This window comes from Dendrobates tinctorius, unplaced genomic scaffold, assembly GCF_039654945.1.
Source record: "Dendrobates tinctorius isolate UK_male_01 unplaced genomic scaffold, ASM3965494v1 ptg000196l, whole genome shotgun sequence".
Taxonomy (NCBI): domain Eukaryota; kingdom Metazoa; phylum Chordata; class Amphibia; order Anura; family Dendrobatidae; genus Dendrobates; species Dendrobates tinctorius.
This window is the reverse complement of record NW_027361863.1, coordinates 1,547,501-1,569,988: the sequence shown is the minus strand read 5'-3', so window position 1 is coordinate 1,569,988 and position 22,488 is coordinate 1,547,501. Positions and strand designations below refer to the sequence as shown.

General features: G+C 44.9%; 1 protein-coding gene across 4 annotated transcripts in view; it reads right to left on the bottom strand.

Moving 5' to 3' along the window:
* Nucleotides 1-22,488, bottom strand: part of DHX32 (DEAH-box helicase 32 (putative)) — a 98,087-nt gene that overhangs the window by 9,181 nt on the left and 66,418 nt on the right. For all 4 annotated transcript variants that reach the window (XM_073552761.1, XM_073552760.1, XM_073552763.1 and 1 more), the window contains 3 exons: nucleotides 16,574-16,673; nucleotides 16,101-16,259; nucleotides 8,312-8,503 (listed from right to left, as the gene is read on the bottom strand). In XM_073552761.1, the coding sequence (XP_073408862.1) occupies nucleotides 8,312-8,503; nucleotides 16,101-16,259; nucleotides 16,574-16,673 (451 nt within the window). The remainder of the gene's footprint in view (nucleotides 1-8,311; nucleotides 8,504-16,100; nucleotides 16,260-16,573; nucleotides 16,674-22,488) is intronic.

Sequence of the window (22,488 nt, the reverse complement as noted above, 5' to 3'; positions counted from 1 at the left end):
TTGGGCTACCCAGATGTCGCAGTCTATGACGCAGTCCATAGATAACCTGACTTCCACATTACTCCAGGCTCTGCAGGGTCATGTCTCGGCTATGAGCGTTACCCAGCAAAGGGACAGCTCCAACCAGGGACAGGCCGTTTCTGGCTCTCCCAGACGTAAGCAGACCCACACGTCACGTTCCTCTGCGTCACCCCGTAGCACACGGTCATCCCCCTCCAGGGAGAGACGCCGTAGTCCCACGTCGCCTGGACCGTCCCCTACCAGAGACAGACAACGCAGATCTCTGCAAGAAGACCTCCGCCCCAGCTCACCCACCAGGGAACCCCTGAGCGATGCGCAGGATTCGGAAGGCATCTGTGACTCCGATTCAGATAACGAAACGGAGAGATCTGCGGTACCTTGTCCACCTAGCACTACAGCGCTAGTTGAGGACATAGTCTCTTCCATCCACCGGGTGCTTGAAATTTCTGATCCAACCCCGGAAGCCCCAGAACATAAGATTTGCTTTGAAAGTGTCCTAAAACCACCTAAGGTCTTCCCTAATCACCCGGAATTTCAGAAGATACTTACTAAACAGTTCTCGCAGCCTGAGAAGAAATTTTCCAATCGCAAATATTTGGAAGCAAGGTACCCCTTCCCAGAGAAGGACACCAAGGGGTGGACAGACCCACCTGAAGTGGATCCCCCAGTCTCTAGGCTAGCAGCACAGACCCTACTCTCACTGCCGGATAGCTCAACCCTCAGGGACACAGCAGACCGGCAGGTAGACAGCATGGCCCGCTCAGTTTTCGAAGCAGCAGGGGCCTCGCTGGCCCCCGCCTTCGCTTCAGTTTGGGCGGTCAAGGCCATCCTGGCTTGGGCCAAAGCATTGCAAGAGAGTCTTCAAACTTCAAATCCCGGGCATTCGGACCAAGCGGTTCAAATAGCAGTTGCAGCAGATTACATGCTTCATGCAGCCCTGGACTCTGCAAGAGGTGTAGCGGGGATAGCAGCAAACGCCATCACGATCCGGCGTATCCTCTGGCTGCGGGAATGAAAAGCGGATGCAGCCTCAAAAAAGTCCCTCACGCACCTCCCGTACTTCAGTGGACGACTTTTTGGTGAAAAGTTGGACACAATGATATCCAACGCCACTGGGGGTAAGAGTACTTTTCTCCCTAAGCTGAAACCTAGACGCACGTTCAAACGGCGTAACCAAACACTATTCCGATCCTTTTGGAATTCTTCGGGCAGGTCCGTCTCACGACCAGCACAAAATCGTAACTGTTCTCCAGGCAGGGACCACCCACGGGCGGCACAAAGGCCGGACAGGACCTGGCAGTCAAAAGCAGGCCAAGCGAAACCCAAGGGAGGAAAGACTCAGAACTTCGCTTCATCATGACACACGAACTCCGGAAGACACACCACCAGCAGGCGGGCAACTTCTACTCTTTCAGCAAGTCTGGCTGCCTATTACAGAAGACAGGTGGGTCAGGGAAATAGTGTCTTCCGGATACAAGATAGAGTTCACTTCCAGTCCACCGAACCGGTTCTTCCTCTCTGTTCCACCAAAACCGCCAGACAAGGCTCGTGCCTTCCACCAAGCGGTCTCCTCTCTTCAAGCAGGAGTCGTGGTACCGGTTCCCGTGAACGAACGCTTCAGAGGGTTCTACTCCAATCTATTCGTAGTCCCCAAAAAAGGAGGCAGCGTCCGGCCCATACTAGACCTAAAACAGCTCAACAAATATATACAGGTTCGTCATTTCTGCATGGAGTCCCTTCGGTCCATCATTGCGTCCACGGAGCAGGGAGAATATCTCGCCTCCATAGATGTACAAGACGCATACCTCCACATACCAATTGCTTCTGCCCATCAACGGTTTCTCAGGTTCGCGATCAACCAGGACCACTACCAGTTCGTAGCTCTCCCGTTCGGGCTTGCCACAGCTCCAAGAACTTTTACCATGGTCATGGCAGCTACCATGGACGTTCTACACTCCAGAGGCATTGTAATAGTTCCATACCTGGACAACCTTCTCATCAAGGCTCCCACCTTCAAGGACTGCGAGGACAGTGTCTCAATCACAATCAACACTGAGTCGCCTGGGCTGGTTAGTCAACCTACAGAAGTCATCGACTACACCGAGTCAGGCCCTGACATTCCTAGGGATGCTATTCAACACTTCCAGGGGACTGGTGCTCCTACCCAGGGACAAGACACTGGCTCTCCATGTGGGAGTTCGCATACTCCTCCGCAACACTCCTCGATCCCTCCGGTTTGCCATGAGAGTCCTCGGCAGGATGGCAGCAGCAATGGAGGCGGTACCATTTGCCCAGTTTCACCTCAGGCCTCTCCAACTCGCCATCCTCAAATCTTGGCACAGGAACCCCTTTTCCCTCGACAGGGAATTCCGGTTGACATCGTCAACCAGGAGGTCCCTACAATGGTGGCTCAAGCCAACTTCGCTTGCAAGTGGAAAATCGTTTCTCTCAGGTCACTGGAAGGTCCTGACCACCGATGCAAGCCTGACAGGTTGGGGTGCGGTACACCTACATCACAGGGCACAAGGCAAGTGGTCACCAGCGGAAATGACTTTGCCCATCAATATTCTAGAAATTCGGGCCATCTTCCTGGCACTGAGAGCCTTTCATCGCTTGCTGACAGCCTCTCATATAAGGATACAGTCGGACAATGCCACGGCGGTGGCATATGTGAATTATCAAGGTGGGACCTGCAGTGCCCAGGCGATGAGAGAAGTAGCACATATCCTCCACTGGGCGGAAGAGACAAGGTCGGTACTCTCAGCGGTCCACATTACGGGTGTGGACAACTGGAAAGCCGACTTCCTCAGCAGACAAGGAATGGACGCGGGGGAGTGGTCTCGCCATCCCGAAATTTTTCTTCAGATCTGCCATCGCTGGGGGACCCCAGACGTGGACCGAATAGCATCTCATTTCAATGCCAAAGTCCCCAATTTCATGGCCAGGACACGCGACCCACGATCGCTCGGAGCGGATGCCCTGGTGCAGGACTGGACCCAGTTCCAGCTTCTGTACATTTTTCCACCCATCCCCCTGATCTCCAGAGTCGTGAGGAAGATCAAACAAGAGGGAGTTCCAACCATCCTGATCGCTCCGAACTGGCCCAGACGTACATGGTACGCCGACGTCGTGCAACTTACAGCAGACGCCCCCTGGCGTCTCCCCGACCGTCCCGATCTTCTGTCACAAGGCCCGTTCTTCCACCAGAACTCGGGGGCTCTCAATTTGACGGCGTGGCCCTTGAAACCTGGGTTCTAACCCAAGCAGGGCTCTCACCAGACGTCATCACAACCATGATCAGAGCAAGAAAGCCAGCCTCCGCCAAGATTTATTATCGTACCTGGAGAGCTTTTTTTGCCTGGTGTGAATCTCGTGGACAGGTCCCACTCTCTTCCTCCCTACCGAAGGTGCTGGGTTTTCTTCAATCAGGCCTGGACGCCGGGCTATCCCTAGGCTCGCTTAAGAGCCAGGTGTCAGCGCTTTCGGTGCTTTTCCAAAGGCGTATTGCTAACAAGCCGCAAGTAAGGACCTTTCTCCAGGGAGTTTCCCGATTGGTTCCTCCCTAGACGCCCACTGGAAATGTGGGATCTCAACCTGGTCCTGACAGCATTACAGGACCTTTCGAACCCCCTTAAGGAAGTCCCACTCCGAATACTGTCACAGAAAGTGGTTTTTCTGGTGGCAATCACCTCGCTGTGCAGGGTGTCTGAATTGTCAGCACTCTCCTGCAAACGGCCTTTCCTAGCTTTTCACCAGGACAAGGTGGTTCTCCGCAGAGTACCATCCTTCCTTCCGAAGGTTGTGTCCACCTTCCACCTCAATGAAGAAATTTCACTGCCATCCCTTTGCCCGGATCCGGTTCATAGAGTGGAGAAGGCTCTGCATACGCTTGACCTCGTCAGGGCATTGCGTATATACGTGTCTAGGACTGCACCCTTCCGGAAGTCTGATTCCCTTTTCCTTCTTCCGGAGGGCGTTCGCAAGGGTCTGCCGGCTTCTAAAGCTACCCTTGCCAGGTGGATCAAGTCCACCATACAAGAGGCTTACAGACTTAACAATTCCCCTCCTCCGGCCGGTATCACGGCGCACTCTACGCAGGCAGTAGGGGCCTCCTGGGCCATTCGTCACCAGGCTTCGGCACAACAAGTGTGTAAAGCGGCCACTTGGACTAGCCAACACACGTTTACGAAACACTACAGTGTTCATACCCAGTCATCAGCGGATGCAAGCCTGGGTAGACGGGTTCTGCAGGCAGCAGTGCCCCAAGTTTAGGGACCTGCTAGCACAATATTCGTAAATTGCTTCCCACCCAGGGACTGCTTTAGGACGTCCCATGGTTCGGTGTCCCCCAATGAGGCGACAGAGTAAAGGAGATTTTTGTGCACTCACCGTAAAATCTCTTTCTCTTAGCCTCTAATTGGGGGACACAGCTCCCACCCTGTTGTTACGGTTGAGTTCTCATATTGTTCTTTGAGCTCGAACATAACCATGCCTGTAAGAAGGCTACTATGTTATTTCTGTTACATTCCTCCTAATGCTTTTGCACAAAACTGGAGAAGGCGGACGCCGTCCAGGGGTGTATACTGCAGAGGAGGAGCCATAGTTACCGTATATACTCGAGTATAAGTCGATCCGAGTATAAGTCGACCCCTCTAATTTTGCCTCAAAAACCTGGGAAAACTTATTGACTCGAGTATAAGTCTAGGGTGGGAATTGCCGAAGATACTGGTAAATTTCAAAAATAAAAATAGATAAGAATAAAAGTAAAATTAAGTGAGACATCAGTAGGTTAAATCTTTTTGAATATTTATTTAAAAGAAAAACATTAAACAAGCCCTCTAAGTTGAAAAGAGGGTCAACAAAACCAATAGGACAACAACAATGACTTTAAAAGTACAAAAACCTCAGCTCAATGTAAAACACAAGAGTTAAAATCCTTCAAAGTCACTGGATTCCTCATCATCTGTATGTCCAAACAGAGCTTCAGCTTCAGCTGGTAAGAGGTTATCAGCATAGATATTGTCGTCATCATCACTGAGTTGGTCATCACCATCACTGCTGTCGTCTTCATACAAATCGCTGTCTTCACTGCCATCCATAGCATTACTAATGCCACATTTCTTGAAGGCGCGTTGCACCATGTCCTCTGGAATCTCTTCCCATGCATCACGAACCCACTTTGCTATTAATTCTATGTCCGGCTTCATCAGATTTCCAAGTTTTGTCAGTCGGGCTTGACCAGATGACATCCATTCATGCCACATCCTCCGCACACGGTCTTTGAAAGGTTTATTTAAACACACATCTAGGGGCTGCAATACAGATGTAAGTCCACCTGGAATAACCGCCAAAGTAACTTGAGAAGACTTTGCCAATTTTTTGATGTCATCACATGTGTGGGCTCTGAACATATCCCAAACTAGCAATGATGGTTTTTTCTTTAAGGCTGATCCTGGTCGTCCATTCCAAATTTCTTCCAGCCATTTTTTTGTTCCATCTTCATCCATCCAGCCTTTAATATGAGCGCGCACTGTAATTCGTGGTGGGAATTGGACCTTTTTAGGCAGGGTCTTTCTTTTAAAAATAATGACAGGCCGCAGCTTTGTTCCATTAGCCAAACATGAAAGAACGACTGTGAAATGATTTTTTTCATTTCCTGTGGTTCTGAGTAGAATAGTTTTTTCTCCCATATTTGCCACAGTTCTGTTGCTGGGAAGATCAAAAGTCATAAGTGTTTCATCCATATTTCCAATATCTCCCAGGTCATAGTTATGGATCCTTCTTTGTTTTATGATGAATGAATGGAATGACATCACTTTTTCATCAAGGTCTTTTGGCAACTTCTGTGAAATCTTTGTTCTTTGTCGCAAACAGAGGCCAAATCTATTCATGAAACGGGTACACCATCCTGCTGATGCAACAAATTTTTCAATTCCTGGTGCTTTCAATTGATCTTCTTTAGCCATTTGAAGGGCACGTAAGCGAATTCCCATGCGTGTTACGCAGTAGCCATTTTGACGACACTCCACAACCCATTTATGCAATTCAGTCTCTAGAGCCTCATACGACACCTTCAAACCACGTTGTGCTTTTTTTGCCTTTGGAGTCTTTTCCAAGTCTGCTTTCATTTTCCGCCAATCCCTCACTAGTTTTTCGTTAACACAAAATTCCCTACTTGCAATACTGTTATTGCTTTCTTCTGCTCTTGACACAACCTTAAGTTTGAAACCAGCTTCGTACGACCTGCGTTTTTGCTTTGGTCCGGGATTTGAAGTACTGGGATCCATTTCTAACGGGATAAAAAAAAACGCTCCGTCCAAATACCGTAATGCTGCACAACATACCGTATGCCCCATAAATGCTGCACATGAATAATGGTGGCCCAAATATTGAAATGCTGCACAACTTATGCCCCATAAATGCTGCACATGAATAATGGTGGCCCAAATATTGAAATGCTGCACAACTTATGCCCCATAAATGATGCACATGAATAATGGTGGCCCAAATATTGAAATGCTGCACAACTTATGCCCCATAAATGCTGTACATGAATAATGGTGGCCCAAATATTGAAATGCTGCACAACTTATGCCCCATAAATGATGCACATGAATAATGGTGGCCCAAATATTGAAATGCTGCACAACTTATGCCCCATAAATGCTGCATTACCGGCTCTTCAGTCCCTCTGCGCCGGCTCTTCAGTGACTCAGAGGGCGCGTACTATCCACGTCATCGCGCCCCCTGTACGTCACTGCCAGAAGACGCGCCGGGAGAGAGCGGCTTGAAACAACGCCGCCGCAGCCGCCACGGCCCTATCATCACCCGCCGCCGGGACACTGACAGGCTGCAGGGGACCGCAGACAAGTACCGGGGAACGCGGAGACGACGGGGACCAGGTAAGTTTGAACCGTGACCCGAATATAAGTCGAGGGGGGTGTTTTTCAGCCCAAAAAGGGGGCTGAAAAACTCGACTTATATTCGAGTATATACGGTAATCTTTTTCAGATTATGCATAGTGTTGCCTCCTAGCGGACAGCAGCATAACACCCATGGTTTTGTGTCCCCCAATTAGAGGCTAAGAGAAAGATTTTAAGGTGAGTACACAAAAATCTCCTTTTTTGTATTGAGGAACTGAAATAAAGTAAGTTTTTGATGATATTCTAATTTAGTGAGAAGCACTTGTATTTCTTTGTCCATTTACTATGCAGATGCCATAAACAGCAAACACTCTGCCGACAATATGGCTGCCCCAGGGACATTTTTTAAACAGGTAATTATCTACAGATTAGGGAAGAAAAAGGAACAGAAAGGAATGAAGAGTGCACTTAAAAAATATAGTGATTTTATACTAAGAATTAGCATTAATATCAATTTATGTGACATCCATCTGGTCAGTAAAAAGTTAGTACACCGCTGAGGATCCTTCTGGAATCTCTTGCAATGTATAGTAGTAAGGATAATTCTCCCCGTACAGTCACACAGGGAATCATACAGCTGACAATCCATATGGATACAATCTGCCCAGACAGAAGAAAAAAGGCCCTAAATATTCCATTTCCCCAGAATATAAATTATTTATTGGCGCCACCGCACTTTCTTACTGGCCTGAAGGATCATTTACAGTGACACATTGGCAGAATTTATGTTTAAAATCTGATTACGACTCATTAAAAAAAAAAAAAAAAAAAAGGGGGTAGGGGGGGTAGGGCATGCACCGCCGTTGGAAATAATGACGCCTGCAAGAGATTTCGGATGGGGGGGGCAGGAACCTCAGGTCACACTTGTCTGAATTACCGTCAGTCAAGGAGCTTTGGACAGAGGCACGCAAAGATGGAAAAAGGATTAATATCTGCAAGTGCATGGCCACGCCCCCTGCACTTGGATTACTTTGGAATGGAAGCAAGGATTGCAAAAAAGAAGGTATAGGAAACAGGTTTGGTGCAACCGCATCTAAAAAACTCCAATCTATGAAATTATAAGAATTAAAAAACCCTCACAAAAAAAGTTCAAAAATAAAAAAGGATCTTGCATCCCCCCCATTGATATTTCCGTGCTTTATATTTTCTATTTTGCCAACTATAAATATCATTTGTCCTACTAAAATGTTGACTTTTTTTTTTTTTTGCATTTCGCGGTAACTCTCCTTTCATGTGCATAAAAACAACATTGAAGAGGTTGCGTTTGCTTATTCCCTGACAGGCACATCACGGGATCAGACACACCGCCGCTCTCGGAGCAGGGAGCCCCCCCATCGCGGAGACCATTGTTTTTTCCTGCACAATACCTGTCACCATGGCAGTCAGCGTCAACATCTCATCCACACAATCAAACTCGCAGGCGGCTAAAATAGATTTTGACAGCTGCGGATCCAGTGGAAATTCAGACATGATGATTCCGAATTCAGAAAGATTTCCATCATTGTCAAGTGCAGCCAAATAATCCAGGTCTTCTAAGGCTTGCATCAGGCTCTCCGGGTCTGCGAGAACGAAAATAATAATGACTGTATTAGTAAGATGATGGCGTTTGCACACGATAGTGGAGGCAAAATTCACCAGTTACCTTCCTTTACCCTAGAAACAAAATCGTCTTAATTAAAAAAAGTGCAAATACAGATACATCCAAGTAATAAATGAGACGTCGAACACCAAATACTGTACAATGTCATTAATAGTCAGAACGCTCATGTAGCGACCCCAAACCTTAAATGGTCACTACAATTTTAGAAAACTATTATGTTATTTTTGTCTCCCTATGGGAAAGGGGAGGAGAGCCTTTGCCGCCCGACGGGAAAGGGGAGGAGGGCCCTTGCCTTCCTGCGGGAAAGGGGAGGAGGGCCCTTGCCTTCCTGCGGGAAAGGGGAGGAGGGCCTTTGTGCAGGTACATGTTACACTTCATACAGACTTTCGGCAACATAATAGACAAATAAAATAACATTTTAGGGCTCAATTCTGTAAGGTGCTACATTGAGTCCGTCGAAAACTGTATTGTGCTGCCAATGTAAAGCCACCGTTAACTTCCCTTCTCCAATGGTCGGGAGAGTCTCTGTCCTGTCTGTGCACTGGGGTCCAATTCCGTTCCAATTTATTCGGCAGTCTGATTGTGCCCTACAACATTGGGACCTACTCATTATTTCATTGGTCTGCCAATAGTTAAAGAGTAACAAAACTTATTTTTTGTAATCATTTTATCCAAGATGGAAAGTTCTGAAACTTTGTACATCACTTTGTCTTCATTTCTGTAAAAAAAACAAATGCATGTTAGCGGCTTCGAAAATCTCCTGCTTTTTTCCAGTCCGTGTGTAACGGGGCTCCGTCAGTGGTCGCTTGGCAGCTGTAAAAAAAGTTACCATGGAGAGACTTGGCACAAGCTACTCCATTTCCCAGATCTCAGGGGCTGCCGTGGCCTTCACCATTTAACCCCTATACAGGGATCTGGACTTATATGAGGGTCCTGGGGCAAGAATCAGAGTCAGCTGTGCAAGATGGCCTGGAGGATAGCCAGGTAGGTGGGTCAAAACCAAGAGGGCAGCAAAAGGTACAACATAGGCAGGAGAAGCCTCAATAAACAAGTAGTGGTAAAAACAGAAAAGCTCAAAATACAACACAGGAGCAGAAATCACAGACCAAGGAAGCACAAGACTATATCCGGCAGCTTCCAGCAGTAAGCTGGTGGAGATGTGACACTATGTGCCTGCCTTCAGCTGCATTTCTATCAGTGTGTACTCATTTGGAGTACAGATGATTGTAGTGCCCTTGTGTCTCACCAACTCTGGGGATAAGCTTCAGCAGGAGATTGTTCTTTTAGGCACAATAGTCAGCGGAGGAGACAGCGGCTGACCCATCACTGGCATCATCTGTACTCCAGGTGAGTACGCTCTTATATCAATGCAGCTGAAGGCAGCGAATGGACTGAGGAAAAGCTGGGGTTTGGAAGCCACTTGAATGCAATTTTTTTTTAATTAATTTTACTTTATATTAAAGGTGCAATATAAAAATGGACAGAGCTGTAATATCGCCCTATGGTACCAATTCTGCATTTTAGAGAGCCATAATACAACACTATTAGAACTTGTACAGAGCCGCAATGCTGCCACATGGGGCCACTCTGAGCACCGTGATACAGAGCCGTTTGCCCATAAAAACCAATGTGGAAGTAGAGTAGGGGGTCAATAAACTTCTATGGATGATGTATTATGGCTCCTCACAACTCAGAGCAATAATGCCGCCATATGGTGCCATTGAACAGCACCATGATAAGGAAGCATTTGCCCGTAGAAATAATGTGTAAGTAGAGTATGAGTCAATAAACTTCCGATATACGATGTATTATGGCTTCCTACAACTCAAGAGCTGTAATACCTCCATATTGTGCCATTGTACAGCACCATAATACAAAGGTCGTTCCAAGACTCTGTGGCAAAGTAAGTGTTAATGTAAGAGCGCTTGTAATGAAGGTCATAGGAATTCAATCGGGAGACCTTGAGCTCGCACGTCCAATCCATTTTCCCGCGGGTCACGGAGCCTGAACAGGGTAACAACTTTTCTGGCTTTGTTCATTTCAATTACAACCTGGAATTAACTGCGCTACAGTTGTACTTACAGGACGCGAAGTGATTTTATTTCCCCGTCAAAACCTTAACCCCAATTAATCTTCAGAAAGCGCCAAAGGATTTATTTAGAAAATGCATCATCAGAAAACCACAAGTATCACAACTATAAACTGCAGCGACATTACGAAAAGAGCGCACCGAAAGGTTTCCACCGGCTCCGTCCTGGAAAAACTGCCCCTACTCAGTCAGCTCTACACCCTGGTCCCTAGGGGGCAGTACCGCTGCTGTCTGCTAAGGGTCCGATTCATTACATTTGTGCCATTTTTTTTTTTTTTGCCTTTTCAACATTTGCACCATTTTTAAAATCTATTTGATATAATGTTCACTTTTTTTTCTTTTGAGGGTTCGTCAATATAAGCAAAAAATTATGAATTAGGTCTCCAGTCTGCTGATAATGTTGGCGTAGGTTTCCTCTGATTTCCTCACGCACTGCAAGGACATACTGATAGGGAATCTAGATTGTGAGCCCCAATGGGGACAGCGATGATAAGGTCTGTAAAGTGCTGCCGAACTAATTTATAAGTAAATAAATAGTGGCTGAATTTCTGACTTCTATCATTTTGGCTTTATTCAGCCACCACCAGAGGGAGCTAGTTGCACATACTGTAGATTTTTATATTTCGTATTGAAATTAATAGAAGCCTCATAAATCTGTATGTAGTGATCGCCCCCTAGTGATGGCTGCAAGTGTCCTGCTATGACGACGTCAAGGTTCAGAGCCTTGGCCTTTACACCATAGTGCTAGGATTCGTGTATAGTTTTTGTCTGCAGGAAATCACAGGAATCCTAATAATTTACAAGCGAGGCATGTCCAGTCTGATTTAGTACGCCACGCATCTTCCTAGATCTATTTTTACTCCATGTTGCTGGAACCATGTTAAACCATGTTATTACCCTCACCCACAAAGCCCTCCATGGCTCAGCACCACCCTACATCTCCTCCCTTGTTTCAGTATACCCACGCCCTCCGTTCTGCTGATGACCTGAGATTAGCATCCTCAATAATCAGCACCTCCCATTCCCGTCTCCAAGACTATACACGTGCTGCGCCAATTCTTTGGAATGCACTTCCCAGGTCAATACAATTAGTCCCCAATCCCCACAATTTTAAGCGTGCCCTGAAAACGCATTTATTCAGACTGGCCTATCGCCTCAACACATTAGCCTAATCTATCCCTGTGTGGCACAGCCAAAAGTTTTTACCATAACCAGGTTCCCCTCATCATGTTCCCACATGCTTTATGCATCCATTAGCCCTCTGTGTCTGTACTGTTACACACTTAACATTATGGCTGGTCCATACAATCAGGGTAACTGTTACCACCCACCTTTCGTGTCTACCTCTTTCCTCATAGACTGTAAGCTTGCGAGCAGGGCCCTCATTCCTCTTGGTATCTGTTATGATCTATGTGATTATTGTTATGCTGTAATGTCTATCGTCTGTACAAGTCCACTCTGAAATGTAAAGTGCTGCGGAATATGTCGGCGCTATAGAAATAAAATGTATTATTATTATAAAACATACTTGCCAATAGTCCCGATTTTTCAGGGACTCGTAGTCCAAAACTCAAAAATTGGTAGGATCGACGCTAACCCTGCCCAAAAGTGGGCACTTGGGAGGCTCCCACGATGATGCACAGAGCACACACAGTGTCTGTCTGTGCGGGTGCGCTCTCATCTTCCTCCTGTATGTAGGTGCCACTCACTATACACAAGATCACAAAGCGGCGGGCGCCCGATGCGGACAGGAGAGAGATGAAAGGGTGCAAAACTGACACTGTGTGCACACACTCAGCCCCTGCAGTGTCAGTGTGCACACACGCTTATCTCGCCATCATGTCTGCATTGCCTCGTCATCAATTTGTGATTGTGTGCAGCAAGAGACCGCTGCAGAGAGGAGAGAGATGAGAATGCTCCTGCACACCGAAACGGTCTGATCTTGTGCCCTGCAGTGTCAGTGCATCCAGGGTTGGGGATTTGTATTGGGCAGCACTCAAAAGCGAGCGCTGTCAAACACTAAGTGGAGGGGTGGAGGAGTGTAGTTTGGGTGGGCATTATGGTGCACTAAGCCCTAAGCCACGCCAAGTGTGCACCAAAGCCCCCCCTTTTACATGTAAAAAAACTGTTTTAAGCAAAATTATTCAAACCTACACCACACGCATGATCTTTATGGTGGGCGAAGTCACATAATTAGTTCAATTTAAGTTTTGAGAGCGACAGACTCCCTTTAAGAGCTAGAAGCATAAAACATATTGGTGAGGAGTCTGGCGGCCGGCAGTGAAGGTGACGGCCGTGGAGAACGTACTTTCATTACTTTGTGGGTGGAATTTTCCAGCACAAGATCAATATTCTACTAATGAATGTTTTTGCTTAGAGAATGGATGTGGCTTATTCACAGGGTGCCAAAGCGGCACTGCCCAGAAAATTAATTGTCGAAGTGTCTATCATCATAAGTCACATACAGGACGGTCTGATGGACACCTCTAAAGTAAATAAAGGACCAAAGAAAAATGTCATTTATTGCACAGATTTCATTATTAGAATAGTACACAAAAAATAAAGAACAAACATCCCCGCTCTTCCACTATTAATCGCCTCCTCTTATTTGTTTTTGGCTTATGATTAAAAACTGAGAAATGTATGAAGAAATCTACTCTGCAGATCAGCCAATGCATCCCTCACCCTCTTCATTTTGCCGTGTCTGGCTTTAAGATGAGTGCCTGCAGCAGAAACCTCTCCCATTTTGCCTGGTAGAAAGAAAGACTGCATCGCCCCACCCCATTGGCTAAAAAAATTGGAGCTTCAGTTAGACACCAGCTGAGGATGGGACGGATCATCAGCAGAATAAACCCCGTGCGAGCTCTGTTTAAAGGATTTTTTTTTTTTTTTTTACACAGGTCGATAAGCGTCAAAAGTAAGTTCATAAGGACTCTTCTTCCTGATTAGCAGTGCGCGTAAACATGCCACCGACTGGCTGCAGCAATTTGATGCCGCAACAGAGTCACATCAACCACGGAGAAAAGCAACACCGACATTTGTGGGACGGCGCCGCTGCAGGATGCGAGTATAGACTGTTCTACGTTGTCACACACATTGAGCCCAAACATTCTGCCCTCTTCACAGTCACGGTGATGACGTGCTGGAGCACAGCAGACCCGAGTGTGATTAGAAGCTTTCATTTCTAGCAGTCAGTATGGGGGAAAGGCAGTGCTGCAGAAGTTTACTTTCATTACAAACACTTCTAGTAGCTCTCCTCTCAAATTCAAATGAGCTTTATTGGCAGGACCAAATACACATTAACATTTCGAAAGCAAGTCTAGTGCTGCCAACTGTGCTGTACTGCCCCTACCACCACACTGACTGCTGGCGATGAAAGCTGTTAAGCAAGTACACTCAGGGCTGCGGTGCCCCGAAACATGTAATCAGTCTGCAGTGATTAGAGCAGGCTGTCACCATGTCGCACACAGAGTCTGTTCTAAGCTATATCATGGGTTTGTTCTTTTTTTTTTTTGCCTCGTATGTGAATGCCTGCTTATGATTGACAGAGCTGGCAGTACTATGAGAGGAGAGCTACTAGAAGTGTTTGGAATGAGCATTATACGGTCTCTGTAAAAATCCCTGGTTAGGCCGTACATGGAGCACTGTGTACAGTTTTGGGCACCGGTGCTCAGAAAGGATGTAATGGAACTAGAGCGAGTACTAAGGAGGGCAACAAAATTAATAAAGGGGATGGGGGAACTACAATACCCAGAGAGATTAGCAAAATTAGGATTATTTACTCTAGAAAAAAAAATGACTGAGGGGCGATCTAATAACCATGTATAAGTATATAAGGGGACAATACAAATATCTCTCCGAGGATCTGTTTATACCAAGGAAGGTGACGGTCACAAGGGGGCATTCTCTGCGTCTGGAGGAGAGAAGGTTTTTCCACCAACATAGAAGAGGGTTCTTTACTGTTAGGGCAGTGAGAATCTGGAATTCCCTGCCTGAGGAGGTGGTGATGGCGAACTCAGTCGAAGAATTCAAGAGAGGCCTGGATGTCTTCCTGGAGCGTAACAATATTGTATCTTACAGTTATTAGGTTCTTTAGAAGGACGTAGATCTGGGGATTGATTCTGATGGAATATAGGCTGAACTGGATGGACAAGTGTCTTTTTTCGGCCTTGCTATGTTACTGTGAGACTCATCACTGCAACACTGTCCCTCCTCCCACACTGACTGCTGGAGATGAGAAGTGAAAGCTGTTTGTTAATCACACTCAGGTCTGCTGTGCTCCAGCACATCATCACTCTGTGAGGAGAGCAGAATGTCATATCTTTAGTTTGCTCTGCAGCTACTATCACATATGTGTCCAGTTCAACATGAAAAATTTGGTGCACGGTCCTCTCTAATAAGAAGAAATGCAGAGGTATGCAAATATAACTTATGTCCAACCACACCTAAATTATATTGCCTTCATAATATATAAATTTAAGGTGGCATCTAAGAAGAAACCAAAACTGATCAGAGGTGAAGACAGGATACTTAGAAATGGGAAAAAAGCAGGTCACCTATGACTGATAAATCTGCCTCATATACAATATATGAAAACTTATACACACATACATAAGTATTTTTTTTCCTAAAGGGTTTGTCCCACGACAGACATTTATGGCAGAAGATAGGATATGCCATTAATGTCTGATAGATACAGGTCCCATGTCTGTGATCTGCACCTACTTCCAGAACGGAGGGGGGGGCCCCCCCATGATCCCCCCATCAGGTCTCTCACCATTGACTGCAATGGGTATTCTGAATATAGGTGAGGGCACATGCTTGTTTGCGTGCAGAACGCCCATAGCAGTAAGTTGAGGGAGCCGAACGAGCTGTAAACATCTCCTGGCTCCAGGCACTAGTTTGACCCCCGTTGCGGTCCTACATTACGGAGACATTTACTTTGCCTCTGTACCCCTACATTCCTCCGATGCTACAGAGGTAAAGCTGACTCCGCTAGTAAATTAGAAGAGCACACAGTTCAGGCCAGAAGTGCAGCCTTGCCACTGGAACAAACTGTCAGTCATGAGCATGCCACTCCCCAGGCAGGCAGGAAGCCAGGAGGTAGTGGGGTGGTATGAAAAACCTCTATAAAAAAAAAGGAGTCATCCCATAAACGCTCTTTACCTTTCCACAGAATAGATGACAATATGTATAATCCCTGAGGTCATGATGAGACTCCTGAAGAGCACAAGAACAGGGGGCCCAAAGTTTCCTTTTGTGAATGGAGATACAGAGAGCATGTGCGACCAGCACCACTGCAGAGTGAATAGAGCAATGGTTGCACATGTTCACTAATGCTCGACTAACACAGGGGACGTTGAGACTCCTGTTCTTGCAATTGTGGAGGTCCCAACAATCGGTCACCCGGCGATCATACATTTATCCCTCTTTTATATGCAGATTTTAAATCTTCTCAGACACATACCAGGTCTGTTGATGAATTCACAGTGGCCCAGGCCGGCTATGTCCATCCTCTTCAGAAACAGAACCATTGAAGTCAGGTTTGACTCTTCCACTTTTGGAGTCAGGAAGGTTTTCATGTCACTTTGGGCAAAGTCCTCCGTGTAGAGGCAGAAGACTTTACCTGTAGGAGGAAAAATACTTATTGTGTAAAATGGGAAACTGCAAATAGTGGTATACAGCCAGACACACGTTAATGGCAGCTATAACTAGCGTTACAGCAATGGCAGGCGGGTATATAGAAATGTCTGCAGCTGGTGACTAACACAGTGGACGCTGACAGTTTGTAAGTTCTAAAAAAACAATTCTAATTCAGCTCAAATTTCTAAAAAAATAAAATACAGTGCCATTACAAATGTATCATTTGCTTTACACTACCCTTGCGGCATTAGTCAATATAAGATCTTATGTGTTAACTGTTCGGTTATTACATTATACCTGTAGGACACGCGCCCAGAACCTGCTTCCTCATCTCAGCTCGGATTCTACTAATTGGCTGCGTGATCAGAGACTCGGCCCGGATTCTGGTGTTGTAAACCTAGAAAGGGAAACATCAGAATTAATAATCACAAGCACGAAGAAAAAAAAAATATGTAGTTTGCATCTTTTATCGTTTCTTCTTTAGCAAAGATTGATAAAAAAAAATTAAAATCATTAAATTTACCCTAAAGTGGATGATACCGAACCTTTTATCATCATCTGGCCTATGATGAAACTGAAATGATTGCAGAGAAGTGATCTCTACAGATCACTGTACAGGAAATGATCTCTACAGAGCAGGAAGTGATCTCTACAGAACAGGAAGCGACTGCTGAGAAATGATCTCTACAGAACAGAAAGTGACTGCATAGAGGTGATCGCTATAGAGCAAGAAGCGACTGCTGAGAAGGGATCTCTTATGAAAGGGTCACCGAGGAGAAAAAGGCAAAACAAGCCAAGTCTCAGAAAACAAGAAAGGTTGGTAACTATGCAGATTGCAGATCCCTGATCCTAACCACACAACTAGCAGCAGCCGTGGAGCGTACCTACGATGATCCTAGACGGTTCGTCACAGCCGGAGAACTAAATAAGCCTAAAGCAAGAAAAGGGAAAACTAACTGCCCCAGAGCAGACCCCAAAGGAAAGACAGCCCCCACACATGTATTGACGGTGAAACAAGATGAAAGCACAAACACAGGCAGGAAAATAGGCTGAGCAAACGATGGGGCCCAAACTAACTAGATAGTGTCTTTCCTTTCCTATCCTATCTGCAACCTGCAGAAAACCCTACAAAAATAATGTCCAACACTTCTGATAGCAAAATTAACCGTGAAGTCACTAGACTTCTCCCACTATATCAGCACTCTGAAATATTCTGAGACAGAACAAAAAGAGGCCAATCTAATAAGGGACAAAAAGCAAATTGGCAAATGCAGATAAATAAGAGTGGAAATTCGGCACAGTCCCAGCCGGGGCTGGCTGACCACACAAAAAACTGAATAGACCAACAAAATCAAGTGTGAACATTAGCAGAGAAAACTTAGCTTTAGATGACTGGAACAGAGCTGAAAACCAAGACCTGACAAGCAGAAGGAATCACCAGCACCAGAATAGGGCGTCGGCTGTCTTAAATCCAGTCTGAGATTCCTGAGGTCCAATCGTCATCCTCATCAGGTGGTAGATCTCCACTGATTAAACCAGCCTCACTACCTCCTGTTACCACCAGAGGGAGCCTGGCAGGAGAACTCACAACTGGTGGACCAGAAAATGAACTCAACAGATCTCTACAGAACAGGAAGCGACTGCTGAGAAATAATCTCTACAGAACAGAAAGACTGCTGATAGGTGATCTCTACAGAACAGGAAGTGATTGCATAGAGGTGATCGCTATAGAGCAAGAAGCTACTGCTGAGAAGTGACCTCTACAGAACAAGAAGTGACCTCTACAGAACAGGAAGTGACTGCATAGAGGTGATCGCTATAAAGCAAGAAGCGACTGCTGAAAAGGTATTTCTACAGAATAGAAAGTGAAATCATGGGTAGTCGGCACACACTTAAAAAATAGTGTAGCTTTGTAAGGGTGCAACTTTCTTTGGACTAATCACTGAGCTCCTGTAAGACTGTAGCAGATAAAAGAAAGGAACTGTACACCAGAAGGCACAAAGAGACCTTAAATAGGATTTTTTATGAGTATTTCATATCCACTAAGATTACAGTGCAGTAGGTACAGGAATAACATTTTGGATATAATACCCTTTACCAGACAGGACCCAATTCTATACACCACTTAGGGCAGTGTAACCAGTGGATATGAAATACCATAAATTCTACTTCCTTTAGGTCTACAAAACAGGAAGTGACTGCAGAAAAGTAATCTCTACAGAGTAGGTAGTGACCGCAGAAAGAGGATCTCTACAGAACAAGAAGGGTTATCCTATGACTAGGGTCAGTAATGGAGTGAAAACCGCAAGAGTCAAGTGTCAGGAACACCGCACTGCACTTGCTCACTGAGCCAGGGCGCGTGTCCTGAGTACAAAGACTGTGCACAAAGATACCTGCGGAGCGAGCAGCAGAGGTGACAATGCATGCTCCAGGACCTGAATCACGTGACTGCTGGGGGCGTGGCCTAAGCTCCACAGAGCTAGGAGCTGCAGGGAAACTCCTAGAAGGGTAACTACAGGACAATGTTACCAAGGAGCATAGACAGAGACATACACCAGATCAAGCCGGGTCAAAGCACGAGATAGCAGGACAGTACCAAAGGGCTTAGACAGAAAGAATAGTCAGGACGTAGCAATAGATCAGAAAACCAGAACAGGTATTAGACGGTACAATAGGGGTAAACTGTAACGGAGTAACGATAGCCAAGCCAGGAGGTCAGAACCAGAAAAGACAATGGTACCAAAAACGAGAGACGGAGTACAGAGTGAAGGAACAAGCCGGGTCATACACGGGAAGCAAACAAACAATGCAGAGTACACGCACACCAGGGGTCAGACACACCAGAATAGCAGTATAACTGACAGAGAATGCCAGTATGGAGTGAGCATAAATACCCCTCCCAGATCCAAAGAGAGGCCGGCAATGTTAACCCTGTCAGAACAGGACATTAACCATGTCCTAACCATGACATCAAGACTTTAATAAAATGGCATGTAAAAATAAAAATAATCAAATTATCAACAATTGTAAAAAAAAATATACGTTTAAAATAAAAAAAAAAGATACTTTCATCAATAGATAATTATCCTATGACACACTCCCTTTAAGACGTGTAGCTTAGATTCTAATGTCGGACAATGGAGATTCAGAATGTTTGCTATACAGTTCCCCTTTCAGAGCGGAACATCATTTGCATTAGGATACCTGCCAGACAGTGCCAGGGGAACACTCTGTTGCAGCAGGCTTTTCTCTGAGGTCTTTAATAGAAGCCATGCTAAGTGGATGCTTTAGGCCACGTTCACATGTTCAGTATATTATATCAGTATTTGTAAGCCAAAACCAGGAAAGGAACAAAAAAAATGAAAAGTATAATCGACACACGTCACCACTTCTGTATTTATCACCCACTCCTAGTTTTGGCTTACAAATACTGATGTAAAATACTGACCAAATACTGAACATGTGAACGTGGCCTTAGGGTGATTTCACACTTGGCCTTTCTGTGTGGGAAGAAGCTGAAGTTTTAGATGAGACTCAAAGTCCAGGAAAATATAGGCTAATATTGCAAGTGCAACGAAGAGTCCTTTTAAGTAAGATCTTTCAACATTTTAGGCCTAAAGTGTTCTAAGGATACATGGAAATACAATGAGTGCATCTCCTGCTGTATAACTGGAACCAGCAGGAATGAGTAGTGAAAAAATAAAACCTGACAATACAATATGACTGATGGGCCACAAGCCTTGAAATCTCACGTCCAATGCTTTCAGCAAATTGAACTCATGACCAGAAATCATCCTGCAGTACTATACATGAGTCTATCTATTTCATGTCAAGAGATAGATCACAACAGGCGAGGTCAGAAATCAATGGATTCTAATGTAAGTTAGCAAAGCTATTCTGCTTTTCTGTGAGGCATTTCAATATTTCAGGCTCTGGCAACTGGTAATCTCATGAAGCAAGAGCCCAGCCGAGCTTCATAAACTGTATCAGTCTCTGAGCCATTAGTGTCCCGTGACTCCAAGCTCTTCTTTGCTCATTAGTTTCAATATACAGCATTTTATGATCAGCAAGACGCTATATAAAACATCACAAGTGATTATCAGCCTGGCAGCAACAAACACACAGGCCAGGGGGTGTGGACAGACCCATTGCGGTACTCCAGGACAGGTTTTTTTTTTTCCCCCATTAGCTTGTAGTTAGATTTTTGTTTTTTTTTTTAAATGTGCATGGGTCAGCAGATTATGAAATCACGTTCGCTTTACTATTAACTAAAACCGGTGAGACAATATTGTACTGCTTGGCTACTAGGCACTCCAAGAAACAATTCAAATCAAAATGGGGGAAAAAAGGGGCCCAGGAGCAATAAAACACTGAGAAAACTTTTTTTTTTTATTAAATATATTAAAACCAAACACTCAAACAACACGTTGCACAGCTATTGGAGCTCAGCGTGCGCATTGTGGCATGGTTTTATCTCCTCTAAAGGATTCCCCCGATGAACCCCAAAACCCATCAGTGGGTGGAAAGGTGTCAGGATGACGCAATCATCACCAAACTAAATATTTTAATTATTCTGTGGGATTACCGATCATATACTATGGGTCATTAAATATTTGGTCTAAAACCATACCGCTATGAGCCGAGAGGGGGGTTGTCTTCAATTTTTGACCTACTTATACGGTTTGCTTTTGGCTGGTCATATTATTGTGACAACATACTTCAGCTCCCATCCACTTGGCACACCTGTGTGATCTAGTATTTCGATATTACAATGTCATTTTTAATAATGAAAGATATTTGATATGTCATCTCTTTAGCTGTACATGTATTGGCATTTTCCTGGTGTCTAATACCATTTCTAGGGCAATTAAGGGAAATTCATGGGTGAGCAGGGGTGCCATATCATATTAATTAGGGTGCCAACCTCCGTGGACAGGCAGGGCCATTTTAGGGCATTTCTAGGTGCAGTTAGGCCCGTGCTACCTGTTCTATTAAGATCTCTAATATCTTTTTGTGGTTGGCCCAACTTCTTGGCTCATATGCACATTTATATTTGCACATTTTTTAGAAAAATCTTTGAATGTTGGTTTTAAATATATCTAATAAACTTGATTGATTTATGAGTTTTTTTCCTCAGTGTTTATTACATTTCTAATAGGCACGACAAAGAGTACACTGGACACATACCGATACAAAAAAAATAAAAAATAGTATGGTATTTTACCACATATACTGTACCATGTATACTTTGTTTTTATAAATGTTATTTTTTTTACATCATAATGAAAATAAAAAGGATTTTTGTGTACTCACCGTAAAATCTCTCTCTTAGGCTGGTTTCACATTAGCGCTTTTGTGCGCAGCGCATCGGGCGCACCAGTGCGCATGCGCACTGCGCACCTATATTTTACATGATGTGCGCATGGTCTTGCGCATATTTGCGCTTTCGTGCGCATGCGTTTTTTTGTCTTTTGCGCCAGGCGCGTCAGACGCAACATGTTGCATTTTTGGTTCCGCCCTGTCTCGTTAAAACAACGCATGCGCACGGAATGCGCACGGAATGCGCAAAAACACCACATTGGAGCCTATGGGAGCGCAATACTTGCGCATGGTCTTGCGTTTTTATGCGCATGCGTTTTTTACATAAACATGACTGAAATTTGGTCTAGACAGTAAAAAAACAAAATTGAACCAAGGTGATAAAATGGTGTGGGCACTGGGATTCCACAATACTTTAAGGATTGCTCACTAGTGGACACACAGCACAAGCTGCACCAATGTAAGTATGAAAAACCTAATGTCTGGCTGAAATTTCAATACATTTCTATGTACTTATGTCTCTTTTTTTTTTTATTGCAGCATGTCTTCATCTGGTGAAGAATATGTCCCCGGGACAGGGCAAGAGGCAGAAGAAGTGAGTACTATGCTTCCGTATGGATTTGAAAAAATAAACACATGTGATTAATTTTTTTGGTTTAATTTTCAGAGCTCATCCTCCATCACGCCACCACCACCGGAGGAACGGCAGGAGCAGCAAGGCCAAGTGCGGGCGGGTAGACGTGATGTAAGTACAGACGGACTGTTTTTTTTTTTTTTTTTACTTATTTTCTAGTCTGGTTTTTTTTTTTTTTTTTTTTTGGTATTTTTTAATTTTATTTTTTTTAAATTTTCATGGTTGTTTTTTTCGATGTTTGTTGTTTTTTTTCCATTTA